The sequence below is a fragment of the Xiphophorus couchianus genome, chromosome 24 (assembly GCF_001444195.1).
Source record: "Xiphophorus couchianus chromosome 24, X_couchianus-1.0, whole genome shotgun sequence".
NCBI lineage: Eukaryota > Metazoa > Chordata > Actinopteri > Cyprinodontiformes > Poeciliidae > Xiphophorus > Xiphophorus couchianus.
The window spans coordinates 20435737-20449709 of record NC_040251.1 but is presented as its reverse complement, the minus strand read 5'-3'; the positions used below and the strand labels follow the sequence as shown (position 1 = coordinate 20449709).

Below are 13973 nucleotides of genomic sequence, written 5' to 3'. Positions count from 1 at the left end.
GCTGAGATATATTTATGAACAGACCACAACCTAAAATATCAAGCTGGTTGTAGCTGATCTTAACTATGTTAACAATGAATCTAGTCATTTATCTATTCTTAATCCATCAAATCAAAATCAATAAGATTTTAATTTTGCACAAATAACCATTTGTATATTACATCTCTGATCTGTATTTATGGGAGGCCCCTGATGATTTGGGGGCCCAGAACAGCATAAGCAGATTTTTTAAAAATAAAACATTTATTTTTGCTTTAAATTTAAAACTTTGAAGTCGAAAAAGGAAACAAATATAACTTTACATTTGAGTTATTTTTAAAATTGTTTAAAAACAAAACATTTGAAAACCTCCTTGCTTAATAAAATAAAAACGGAACTAACAGTATTAGATTTGTCTTTCTGTCGTGCTCTGACATCACTTCTGACTCGTGTTTTTGTTGGACTCATCCAATGAGGTGAGGGGTTAAAATCAATCAATGGAACTAAACTAAAAACAGCCACTTCCGGTGGGTTGTCTTCAAAATAAAACAAAACTATGAAAATTCTTTGAAAGCCAGACGTCGTGCTTTTATGTTTTTCAAGTAAAGCAACAGACTTCCGGTTAGTTCTGCTCGCTAAACGCAAACTTGACTCATCTGTGGCTCAACAGCCAGCGAAGCTACCATCAACCGGGGTCTGCAGCGCGACAAAATGACAGCTGTGGATTAATTTCTGTCTGCTTCCTGTCTCAAACACACGGGGACAGTGTGTCGGACATATTCCTGCTCAGTCATCCCCACCTCCGGAGGGATAAACCGCCAGTTTACCGGGCCTCGTCGTCGTGGCCCAGCAGGACTCGAGTGAAGTTGGGAGCCAAACTTCTGCTTCCTCCAGCTGCTGTCCGCAGGGCCCGGGGCTCCTGTCACCGGCCCTGTGGATGAGGAAGTGAGTCGGGATTAAATCAGCCCGCAGGTGAGAGGGGACTTCCGGCGGAACTTGCTTTGAGTCTTGATTTTTTTCTGTCTCGGTAGTGTTGCAGCGTTGATTAGCCTGGTTAGCTCTGCGGCTAGTCCCAAAGTTTAGCATCAGCTTAGCCTGATAACTTCCCTGGCCTGACAGCTCGCTGTGTCCCGCTGCCTGTTAACAACTTCACCCTCTATATGAGAGGGTTACAGTTCATCATTTCATCTGACAGTCTGTGCTGGGCCTGCATTTCTAAACGCTGTTAGCTTCTTTTTTACCTCCATAATGATGCAGTCGCAAAGTAAAACCTGCTAGCAACAGTTGTTGCTGTTAGCTTCCGGGGCTGTAGTTCAATTAAAGCTGGGTAATAATTATCTCCTGATAACCACAGAAAGCTGCTCTCCATGCTTTATATAACAGCTGATAATTAATCAGCTCCATATTTGGGCTTATCCTGATCTGATTCCGTTTATTACAGTCACTTCCGACAACTTTGTTTGCCTTGTTTCAGATGAAAGGGTTAGGGTTAGGGTTAGGGTTTTGGTCGGGTGAAGGGTTAGGGTTAGGGTTTTGGTCGGGTGAATCGTGGGGTTTCAGTTTCATAACAGAGGAGAACACAGATATCTAATTGTTTATTAATATTGGTTTCTGTCACTGAATGTGACCTGAGGTAAAACTGATGCTTCAATGTTTGGGACAGTCAGGAAGGAAGGAAGCATGTAGTCTCCTTTGGGCGAATCATCGCCTGCATCATCAGTCACCTGATGAACGCTGACCATTTGGTGGGGGTTTTATGGGCTTTGACTAGCCTATAATGCCAAAAAGATCAACTTTATGATTGTTAGGAGTAAGGCAGAGAAGAATCTGATAAGTTCTGACTGATTCCGTCCTAAACCTCTGAAATCAGGTGAGATATTTGGGACGTGACAGAAGAGATGAGCAGCATTGATTGACGTCTGTTATGGCTGCTAGTCTATACAAGTTATGTAACTAAATAACTAAATGTTTCTTTTCTACATGCTGGAGTCGTGCCGATCATCCGAGTCCAGCTGCAGGAGAATTTCAGCGACGAGTTTCGGTCACATCATGTGTCCACCAGGTTTACCAAGTCTGACCAAGTCTGGAATAAAGACTGATGGATATTTAGAATAATCTTCAGTGTTTGTGTTACTAGAGCTGCAGGACTGTTGCATCAAACTACTTCCTGTGCTGATACTGAAACTCCATGTAAAGGTCATGGTTGGTGACCCCAACCGCTCAGAAACCGCTGACACCCAAACATAGAAGATTAACGCTGAATCAGCTTTGAGTGTCGTATTCAAGCATATTTATGGAAAGCTTAGTGGAAGGAAGAACTGTGGAAAAGCAGAATAACTGCAGCCTTGAGGGGAGTTTAGAGGTTCAGACATGAGCACGGCCTCCAGGGCCGGATGTGAACCAGCAACAGGTCGGGGAGGGGTGGGAGTCTAAATGAAGGTCGGAGTGAGGAGCCATGTTACAGTCCAGAGTCGGGGATGATCTGGGTTGTCAGACCAGCTGCTGGTTCTGGTCCACTGGGTTTTTATTAAGCCTAGACAAGGCAGCGTCCAGAACATTCTGGGTCCACATGTTCAGAACCAGAATATTTGGGGAAAACTGAGTTATGTGTCTTGTAGATTTTTCTCTGGTCTCCATCCTGAAAAGCAGTTCACTGCTCCGGTTTGTGATCTGCTGCTGCAGGAGAAGGGAGTCCCTTTGATGGGAGAGTCCTCCGTCCGAACCTGCCGGGTCAGTCGCCGCACCATGATGGGTAAGTCTGCCGGTCGGACACGAGCGGCGGCGTCCGCCCGGTCGGTTCTGCTGTGCTCATGACCCCGTTTGACCTCCCAGATGAGCAGGAGGCCCTGAACTCCATCATGCAGGACTTGGCCGAGCTGCACCGCTCCAGCCGTCCTGCGGCCTTCCTGTCGGAGTTGGGGAAACCCAAAGCCTCGTCGCCCAAGAACCAGGTAGCGTGGTCAGTGGGAGCGGGAGGCGGCGGAGGGCCGGAGCCTCACGACCTCTGCTTTGTTTCCACAGAACGACGTGAGGGTCAAGTTCGAGTTCAAAGGAGAGAAGAGGTGAGCGTTCATGTCCTGTTGCATGGTCCTGACCTTCCTGACCTCTGACCTCTGTCCCTCTCCGCAGGATCCTGCAGTTCCCTCGGCCGCTGAAGCTGGAGGACCTGCAGGCTAAAGCCAGGGTGGCCTTTGGTCAGACCTTGGACCTCCACTACACCAACAACGAGGTACGGTCAGAGCCGAGCGGTAGCGGCGGCCGGTTTGCTGCGGTCGCTGAGCTGTGCTTGTCGCTGCTGCAGCTGGTGATCCCGCTGACGACGCAGGACGACCTGGACAAGGCGGTGGAGCTGCTGGACCGCAGCGTTCACATGAAGAGCCTGAAGATCCTGCTGGTGCTGCAGGTAGACCCTCCGTCAGTCGGCCTGGAGGTCCAATCGGTCCCAATGTTCTAGATGTTCACTGTTTCTGTGCGGCTGTGTATCGTTGCTCAAACTAAATGAGTCACTGATGCGTCTGGATTTCTCCTGGGAAAGACTGCAGGCTCCCATTTAATGCAGAAACACTACAAACCTGCAAGACTCGCTGAATCTACACTGCAATATCAAATATTTGATTACAAAACACTGATTCGGTGACGGACTGTAGAAAGCAGCTTCAGGTGTTTTTCTTCCTCCAGAGCGCTTCGTCCAACATGGACCTCCTGCCGTCCCGCGAGGAGTTGGACAACACGGGCTTCCGGGCCGGTGAGTAACGTCCCGGCTTCCTGCGTCCCCTCGGCTCCAGGTCTCCGTTGGACGTGACTTTTTGTCCTCTGCAGGCTCCCATTCAACAGACCGCAGCTCTCCTCCTCCGGGGTACATTCCCGACGCGCTCCAGCAGGTGGCGAGGAACGGCTCCTTCACCAGCATCAACAGCGAGGGGGAGTTCATCCCAGAGAGCATGGACCAGGTGCCAACACTCTGAATGACCCAAACTGGGCTTCATGTCTCCCAGATCAGGTGGTCCTTTACTACCACAACTACAGAGGCTCCTTCAGATTGTAGGGCCAGTTTGGGTCATCAGGTCACCTTGTAGAACCAGTTTGGGCTGAAGGCAGGAGGACGCTCTCGGTTTCCCTGGGTTACGGTTAACCTAATGCTTTTCTCTGGATGTGTTTCTGTCCTCCAGATGTTGGACCCGTTGTCGATGAGCAGTCCGGAGAACTCTGCGTCTGGAAGCTGTCCGTCGTTGGACAGCCCACTGGACAGGTCAGCACCTGGTTGCTATAGCGATGAGTTCAAGCTTGAAAGTTCAGGATGAATCGGGTTGTTTCTCTTTGTTCTGCCAGCGATTATTCCAAGTCCAGGATGCCTCGAGCGCAGAGTTACCCCGACAACCACCAGGACTTTCCAGGTGAATGGAGCTGCCTCCTTTAGACGCATCGGGTTCAGTTTAATGCAGGCCTGGAGGGCCGGTCTCCTGCATCTCTACTTCAACACACCTGAGTCAAATAATGAGGTCGTTAGCAGGACTCTGCAGAACCTGACTGGACTGAAGAGGAGATTCAGCTGTTGCATTCAGGTGTGTTGGACCAGGGAGACAAGAGTTGCAGGACAGCGGCCCTCCAGGACCAGGACTGCCCACCCCTGGTTTAAGGTCTGCTAGTCGTTTCCCACTCCTGGCCTCAATGCCGCACTTTGACCTCAGCAGTGTGAAAATATTCTCAGTATTTTCCAGCAGAAACCATCAGTTTATGATGCAGCCCAAGAAAAACTCAGGAAGTTCAAATCATTTCAGCCATTAAGCAACCAAACAACCCCAGGCTCAGCTGGCAAATTGCTGCCACCTGGTGGCAGTAGCAGCACATTACAGCCAGGCGGCTGAAGCTTAGAGTGGGAAAGTGACGCTTCATCTAAAATATTAAAAATGAGACGAATCTGAAAAATAATAGGTAATATCAATAAATACAATGAAAACAATGTTGACTAAAATAAACAGATAAGTGGTGTCAATCATCCTCATGTACTCGATGCTAAACATGCTAACGGTGGAGAAACAACTTTACAAGTTAGACGCCAACTAGCCTTAGCATTCACGACAGGATCTGCTATCAGAAGCGTAACAGAGGGAGAGCTGAGCAGCGCCATACATATGGTGACTGACAACGCTAAGACCCGCCCCCTGGCTGTGATTGGTTGTTAGTTACCACTGGGAGAAGGCAGAGGAGCTGGATTTTAACAATATCATGAAACTAAGTCAATTTCAATATGTAAAAAACTATTTGATAAAAGCTCCATCCTGCTGCTAATTATTGATAAATTCATTTGTTTTAAATGTTTTCGCACCAAAATATAGTAACAATCGTTTCACTACATTTTTATTAGGGGTCAGCAAATCCTGTAATCTTTTAAAAAACAAAATGTCTGTAAATAATGTGAATGTTTGCTACCAGGCCTCATGGTCCGTCTGATGAGGCTCCTGACCTTTGACCCCCTGTGTTTCTGCAGAGTACGACCTCCCTGTATTTGAGAAGACGGGGAAAGGCGGGACGTACCCGCGGCGGTACGGCGTTCCCTTCGGCCTGCAGGACTACAGCGACGGTGAGCCGGGTTGCAGGGGTCCAGAACTCTGGCCAACCGGGTCCGATGGGTCCAGAACTCTGGCCGACCGGGTCCGATGGGTCCAGAACTCTGGCCGTGTCGTCCAGCCGTTGAAGGTTCTGCTTCCTCTGCAGGCAGGAAGACGTTCCCTCGCGCTCGGCGGACGCAGGTCCACAGCTTCCGCTCTCCGGTCAGCTTCAGCCCCACCGAGCCGTCGCCCAGCACCAGCAGCGGCAGCAGCGTTTTCACCCCAGACCTAGAAGAGGTTCCGCCCGCCGGCTCCGCCCCCGGACCGGCCCCCAACAGGAGGCGGCGCGGCAGCGACGTCGAGGCCGGCACCACGCTGTCCGTCATGGACATCAGTCCGCCGAGTCGCTGTGAGTCCCGCTCCTCACCAGAGTACGCTCTTCTTCTACTGTTCCTCACCGGCTCGGTCTGGTCCTCCACAGCGCCGCGCGCGCCCACCAACTGGCGGCTGGGGAAGCTGCTGGGCCAGGGCGCCTTCGGCCGGGTCTACCTGTGCTACGATGCGGATACGGGTCGGGAACTGGCCGTCAAGCAGGTCCAGTTCGACCCGGAGAGCCCAGAGACCAGTAAGGAGGTGAGCGCCCTGGAGTGTGAGATCCAGCTGCTGAAGAACCTCTGCCACGAGCGCATCGTCCAGTACTACGGCTGCTTGCGGGACGGCCTGGAGCGCACGCTCTCCATCTTTATGGAGCACATGCCGGGGGTGAGTGTCAGTTCTGGTTCTAGCGGAGTCGTGGTTCCGGTCCAGTCCTCTGATCTCCTCCTGTCGGGCCGCAGGGCTCCATCAAGGACCAACTGAAGGCGTACGGCGCGCTGACGGAGAACGTGACACGGCGCTACACGCGGCAGATCCTGGAAGGCGTGTCCTACCTGCACAGCAACATGATCGTCCACAGGGACATCAAAGGTGAGCCGCCGCTTCCTGTCTGCAACGCGGCTTCCTGTCTGCAGAGACGATGACGAAGCATGCGTTGTTCCCCAGGCGCCAACATCCTGCGGGACTCGGTGGGCAACGTGAAGCTGGGCGACTTCGGCGCCAGCCGGCGGCTGCAGACCATCTGCCTGTCGGGGACGGGCATCAAGTCGGTGACAGGAACGCCGTACTGGATGAGTCCGGAGGTCATCAGCGGCGAGGGCTACGGCCGGAAGGCCGACATCTGGTGAGACGCAGCACCGGCCACTGGTTCTGGTCCCTGACGGCCCGTTCTGGCAGGTTGTTGGCGCACTGGTGTTGAGCCTCCTCTCTCTGTCTCAGGAGCGTGGGATGCACCGTGGTAGAGATGCTGACCCAGCGGCCGCCCTGGGCCGAGTTCGAGGCCATGGCGGCCATCTTTAAGATCGCCACGCAGCCCACCAACCCGGTGCTACCGCCACACGTGTCGGACCACTGCAGGGAGTTCCTGCGGCGGATCTTTGTGGAAACCAAGCACCGTCCATCTGCGGACGAGCTGCTGCGGCACTTCTTCCTGCATTGAAGCCCCGCCCACCCGCAGAGCAGCCAATAAGGCCTTAGCTGAGGGGCGGAGCTGCCTCTGGCCCCGCCTCCTCTCCGGAGCAGAAGGACCCGACATTTGGCTTCAGCACCTTAACCTGTCAGAGGGGTTCTGGACCCGACCCAGAATGTAATCCACTCCAGAACCCAGAGCGATGACCCACCGAAACACTCCCGGAAACTTCCTCTTCAGTCGGCGCCGTGTGCCTTCTGTGGTTGTAATGGCGCCCAACGACCCGGTGTGACCCAATGCGACCCGGTCCAGCACGGTACCACCTGGTCCAGAGGTTCTGGCCTCCTGGATGAACTGCCTTCACTCCGTAACCCAACCCCAACTGACCCAGTGCCATCAGTTTATGCCTTTTCTGCAGCCGGAACTCAACAGGGTCTCAGCCGGGCTCACTGCGTCCGACCAGAACCGGCTGGTTCTGATCCGTTCTGCAGCCACTTACTGCCTCTTGAAGAGTCAGCTTCCTGTTCCCACCAAATTAAAAGAATCAGAGTTGGGATGCTTTTAAATTGACCACATGCTCTGAAGGTTTCTGAGCAGCCAATCAGACGCTGAGCTGGGGGCGGGGCTTCCTAAAGGTGCAGGTTGTGTTTACGCTGCAGAACCGCCACAGCTCGCCTGGGGCCACCAGGTGGCAGCAGCAGCAGGAAGTGGATCAGTCCATGCGGCTGCTATGATCCCTTTGGTTCTGGTTTTGGTTCTGGTCCCAACAGGAAGTCTTGCAGGTGGATGCTCCACCACCAGGAGGCGCTGTGGGATCCACTGATGCTTTCTCCCATTTCCTCAGCAGCCGTCACTGAAGCAGCTTCACAAATCTTTTCTTTGCACATTTTAAACACTGTTTTTCTGTGTGTGTGTGTGTGTGTGTGCGCGCGCACGCTGAAGGTCCAGTTCACCTCTGCTGAATGTAATGTGTCATTTTCACCTCCAGGGGGCGTCGCTCAGCAGTGGTTCAACTCTTCAGTATTTGTCAGCTGCAGATACAGTTCTCTCTCTTTAGCCACTGCTGTCGCACCTGGTGTGTGTGTGTGTGTGTGTGTGTGTGTGTGTGTTCTGACCTGCAGAGGTACAAACATTAAAATAATGATAAAATGTACAGATGTGTAAAATGAAAATGTTCCTCTTGTTTCCCTGTTGGTTGTGTCTTGTAAAGGAAGCCATGTTTCTAATTCTGATTGGTTTGTGACCAATTCGCCTGTTTATATCAGATCTGTATATCAGTGGAACACATAATTTTTAATATATATTTTTTATTTAGTTTGTTTTTTATGGGACATTTCCTGCATGGTTGGGTCAGAGACGCAGCAGAACCATTGGATGGTTTCTGCTTTCAGCTCTGTTCAGAATTATGATGACCATGAAAACAATTAAAGATATTTATTTCACAGATTTTGCTCTTTTCTGCACATTTCATGTCTCTGTAAATGTCTGGCACCAATATGACTCCATTGCCATAATTAGAAGGATAAATGTTTCAATATTAGAATATCAACTTTAATGTTCAGCAACTCATTTATTGCCGCAATATCAGTGTAAAGTTCAAACAGGAGATTAATCTTCCAACATGGATATTTTATGTCCTCTTGTGGCTGCAGAGCTCAGCTTCATTGTTGGTGGAATAAAAGACTTTCTAGTTGTTGCAAAAGTAAATTAAGAAATCTTATGGTGTTTGAATCAAAGTCAAAAGAACCATATTAGAGTTTAAAGTAATGTTAAAGTCCATGAAGTGTTGATGCAGAACTAGAATTAATATAAAACTGAGTGCTGAAAATTTCCTATTTCTATCAAACTGGTCATGTTTAGTTTAGTAGTACATTTAATTCCAGCTAACTAGTTTACTGTTACGGAGCCTCTAGGGAACATGGGAAATTTTTTTCTTTTGCGTTCCCTCGCAAAACTGTACTGGTCAGTTATGCAGCATAATTTAATACTGTAAGCCTTTCTTACGGTGGGCGCCGTACTTTATGCTTTAATAAAACTTTATGTGAGGTTTTTCCATCAATGTTAGAATCTTTTTGTGAAATATCTGAAGTTTTATATCTTTCTTTAGGATAGAAAGGCACCACAAACCTACGATATAAACAGAAACCTTCCATAAGTAGGAAAGAAATAAAAATACATTATAATTTGGACTATTTCTGAGTTATTATAGCGGGTAATAAATCATCTGACAGGTTTGATTGTGTCTCTGTTGTTCTAGTCTGAATGGTTTAAAGAGCTGCTTTCAGTTCCATCTTAGCCTTAACAGACATAAACATGCAGGAAAAAATAAATCGATTTTCAATCAGTGTTTTGCACCAAACAGTTTTTATTATTAACAAGTTTTTATTATTAAAAACACGACAAACTAATGATGGTAAAGGGCAGCACTGGGTTAACTCGGGGAATCTCATCTGTCCGTTTATCAATCAACTCCAAACCTTTTCTTTGTTCTGTCACAATTATCGATTTATTCCATTTTGATGATTATGCTCCAAACTTTGCCAGGACTGACCGCCCCGCTCACCGCTTCCTCATACACACAAAGCCAGTATCCTTCCCATTCACACCTGGTGACGTCACTCCCACGTCGACACACCTAAGTGTCAAAGCCTCCTGCTGCTGTCATATCAATAATTACTTATTTCATTCATAAGGCTCCTACAGAGCCTCAGTGAAAACTTGTTTATTATTATTAACTGTTTGGTGTAAAACACTGATTGAAAATCGATTTATTTTTTACTGCATGTTTATGTCTGTTAAGGCTAAGATGGAACTGAAAGCAGCTCTTTAAACCATTCAGACTAGAACAACAGAGACACAATCAAACCTGTCAGATGATTTATTACCCGCTATAATAACTCAGAAATATAGTTTGGATGTATTTTTATTTCTTTCCTACTTACGGAAAGTTTCTGTTTATATCGTAGGTTTGTGGCGCCTTTCTATCCTAAAGAAAGATATAAAACTTCAGATATTTCACAAAAAGATACTAACATTCATGGAAAAACCTCACATAACCTTATATTAAAGCATAAAGTACGGCGCCCACCGTAAGAAAGGCTTACAGTATTCAATTATGCTTATTATTATTATGCTAATTATTAAATTGTGCTGCATAACTGACCAGTACAGTACAGCATTTTATATTTTATTTTTATGTTTTATTTTATCTACAACTACTACTCAGTGGTAGTTGTTGTTGTCTCTATGCTGTAACTGCGAAGTAATTTCCCTGCTGCGATGAATAAAGTACTTCTATTCTATTCTATTGCGAGGGAACGCAAAAGGAAACAATTTCCCCATGTCCCCTAGGGGGCTCCATATACTGTCAAGTCCTTATGTCCCTGAAGTGTTGCTGCTTTCAATCCAGTTTATGTAGATTTTCTAAAATGGCTATAGTTGTAGCACAGCAGCTAAAACCAGTAAATCCACTTAAAGATTGGAAGAAACAAACTTTGTAAAATCAGACCTTCAATCTTTCTGCTAATTTCTTATAATTCTGTTGGCTTAAACGTGTAACTTTTTGTTAAGAAGTTTTATTTTTGATTGAGCCAACAGGAAATGTGCATAAATGTCGTTTATTCAGCTTTATGTTGATAGCAGTTACCACAACTGGCCAGCAGGGGGCAAAGAATCATACTCCGTTTGTAGCTCAAGCTAGCTGGTTTGATAAACCAAGTCTGAATCATTAGTTAGTTTAGTTTAAGGAGAAAGCAAACTGTTTAAAATAAGAAACTTTCCTCCAGCTCTGGGTTTTAAAAATGTGACTTTATGTTGAGCAAGAAGCAGGTTTTAGTTTGAGTAAATAACTCATTTATTCTGCTTTATTGTAGTTACAATCAGCGACCACAAGAGGAAGAAAATCTATAGATCAGCTAGAGTTTATTTCATGGCAGCAAGTTATGTCCAGGTACTGTTACTTTAACTAGGCTAATCCTGTAGGTCACAAGGTCTGATCATGTGGGAAAATCAAGTTGTTTCCTATCATTTTAAGTCGTAGGTCTGTTCAAAATTTATTTGGACTCATTTCTATGAAGTAGTTTTAGGAGAAATCCTGATGGTTTGTTGAAATAAAGGAAAGGTTAGAGCTAAGGACGGCTGTTTGGTCTAGTTGAATCACGCTAGTCCCCAAGCAGACCAGAGGATGTTCACTGGGAGAAAAGGTTTTTCCAGTCCAATCAACATGTGTGATGTAGCGTGTGTGTGAGGCTATTCCTCTAGAAGACTGGGCTGCATTTAAGACTCCTGAGCCCCAGAGTCACCTTTCCCATAGTGCTGTTCCTAAAGGCGGAAACCTGGGAAGGCTGATACGTACCGGGCCCCTGGTTTCAAAAACACGCTGTCCGTTAACACCGCAAGGTGGAACCAGCATGCCCAGGAAGCTGGAAGTGATTCTCCGTGGATTCTCCTCTTGATCAGGATGTGGAGGGTTGGAAGCGTTTCCTCCCAGGACCTAAAGGAGAAAGGGAGAGGTGGATGAGACACAAGCTCTGGAGAAGCATCACAAGCTGCCAAAGGTGATGATCCATGTTGCCTCTGGGGTCCATCTTGTCCGTGTGGAGAAGGCCTTTTAAAGTCCTAACTGACTGCTTGACTTGTTCCTTCACTAAGAACAAATCAGTGTTTTTCCTGGTCTGACTGTTGGAGGACTGGATAAAGGGAACCTATAGCCCAAAAACCAATGATCAGGCCATTCAGTACATAGAAAGGCTAAAGGATGACCTGCCTGTAGGAAGGAACATCAACCTGTTTCACTACCTAAACAACTTCAATGACTGCTCTATAGTAGAAGAGGTCAAATCAAAAAGTCTCTCTGCATATTTCTTATCTGCAGCTCTAGTTTCATTCTACCGTCAGGAAATGATCTGGATGTGTTCAACTTAAAGAAATAATCTGTTTCAGAGGAGGACCTTGTTAGGCTTCTGCCAGTGATCAAAGCTTCCAAAAAATCAGAATCATTATGAAGAACTGCTTTAACATGCTCCTTTGGGTTTGTAATGCTCAGTTTAAGCGTTTGTAACGTCTTGGAGGGAAACTGTGAAGCTCTGGCCCTGAGAAACAACCACCTGCAGGATTCAGCATCAAGCTGCAGAGTCCACACTGTAAACTCCAAGCTTTCATGTGAGGCACTTGGTTTAAAATGTACAAGACAGTAAAATAAGTCATTGGAGTAATTCTCTGTATGGCCAGGAGATGGCACCCTGATAAATAAATTCCTCTTTGCGGGTTTTGTTTTAATCAGATTCCTGTGATCCCAGATTGGATCCCAACAGAACACAAACATCTCTTCCTATTTTATGACAACAGACTAGCAGCGGCCATCTTTTCCACCCTCCAGAAAGATGCCTGGTTCCAGGCTGGGTGTATCAGGGGTCTGACTGGTTGCTGCTACTGGGAGACGTTAGCATCGCACTGACTGGCCAACGTTGGGATCAACATGGTTTCCACCACCGACTGGCAAAATAACCCTAATACTGTCACTTCATTTGACAAGATGAAAAGAGAAACTTTTTGTGACTAAACATCAAATGTTTAAATGGAATGAAAATGAAAATGAACTTGTGTTTTGTGCAATCTCACTGGTTTAAAGAAAGGGTATTATGTTCTGGAGCTCTGAGCCCGGTCCAGAACAACAGAGACGGATCCAGGTTCCTATCTGACCCGGCCGCTGCAGTACTTCTAACAGACATTAGCAAAGAAACACAGTGCAGTGATCATGACTTAGTGTCTCTAACCTTAACTTCCTGGATCCGGTCAGGCTGCTGGACCGGCTGACGGGGAAATCCTGACAGCAGAACCTCAGCTGGATGGCCACAGGATGGAGAGAACTTGGTTCTTACAGTTTTCAAAAACTGGAGGCAGAAAATAATCATGTTAGGAAAACGTTTGTTTAATCTTCAGGCCCATAATGCAACACGTTGACGGATTGAGACATGAAATGGATTTCAGTCAGAAACGAACACATTCTGTTCATGATGATAAAAGTTCTACATTGACATGACGGTTCATGGCAGTGCAGTTATGAGGCATCACTTCTGAATTCAAACTTGTCTAAGATAAAAACCTGAAATAAAAATGACCTGTATTTAATGAACAGGATGGCTGCATGTTTATGTAGCTCTGAGCCTCGTAGCGTTAGCTACCAAGCTACCTGATCCGTTTCTGTTGGGGAAACATCAATGAGTCCTGAAGGTTCTGGACGTTCTGCTTGGGATCAAAATGGTTTTGTGGCTAACGGAGTTGAGTCACAGTAAAGTTAAGAATTTTCATCAAAGCAGTTAAATGTGTGAGCATTGATAAATAATATGTTAACTCAAGATGCTACCTAAAATTCAAGTTCTGTTTTTTCTTGCCATCTTGTTTTGTGAAGATTTTTTTTTTTTTTTGAAGTTTTAAAAACCCACTTGGTTCTGGTTGCAGCTCAGATTGTTCCAGAAATCTGATCTTTGACTTTTTCACCTACGTATTGAAGATATACAGCTTAAGATTTTAGAGAAAACTAAAATGGTGCATATTCATTTTGTGGGTTTTGGTTTCCACCTCAGACCAACAGTGAGGCACGGCGGTGGAGGAATGATGATGGTTAGAGTCAAAGAGCAGCGGCTCCAACCGACAGAACAATGATCCCAAACATGGCAGCAGGTTTTCAACAGAATGTCTGGAACAGAAAAGAATTAGAGCTGCAACGTCCTAGTCAAAGTCCAGCCGACCTCAGCCTGTTTGAAATGTTGTGGTGCAACAAAGGAAACTGCAGAAACAAATATCTGCTGACCTCAGTAAACTCAAAAAAGAGGTGGCAAAAATGTTTCCACAGCAACTTGAGAGGCTGAAAAAGTTTCAGAAAACCTGAGAGTTTCTGCTGGGAGTTTCTGCTGGGTTCGTCAGCAGACGGAGAAAACGTC

The 13973-nt window shown here is 46.7% G+C and overlaps 1 protein-coding gene across 2 annotated transcripts; it reads left to right on the top strand.

Moving 5' to 3' along the window:
- The first annotated feature begins 806 nt into the window (after positions 1–806).
- Positions 807–8478, top strand: map3k2 (mitogen-activated protein kinase kinase kinase 2). 2 transcript variants are annotated; one of them, XM_028010600.1, is made up of 16 exons: positions 807–951; positions 2662–2731; positions 2812–2930; positions 3001–3041; positions 3109–3208; positions 3281–3382; positions 3658–3724; positions 3799–3929; positions 4149–4228; positions 4309–4373; positions 5468–5560; positions 5695–5937; positions 6010–6290; positions 6365–6494; positions 6570–6747; positions 6843–8478. In XM_028010600.1, exons 2-16 carry the CDS (start codon positions 2680–2682, stop codon positions 7060–7062), a joined length of 1902 nt encoding a protein of 633 aa, XP_027866401.1. In that variant the 5' UTR covers positions 807–951; positions 2662–2679; the 3' UTR covers positions 7063–8478. The 2 variants fall into 2 exon arrangements, with proteins under 2 accessions (XP_027866401.1, XP_027866402.1); XM_028010601.1 differs by having other exon boundaries at positions 2598–2731; positions 6843–7062.
- Positions 8479–13973: the final 5495 nt, after the last annotated feature.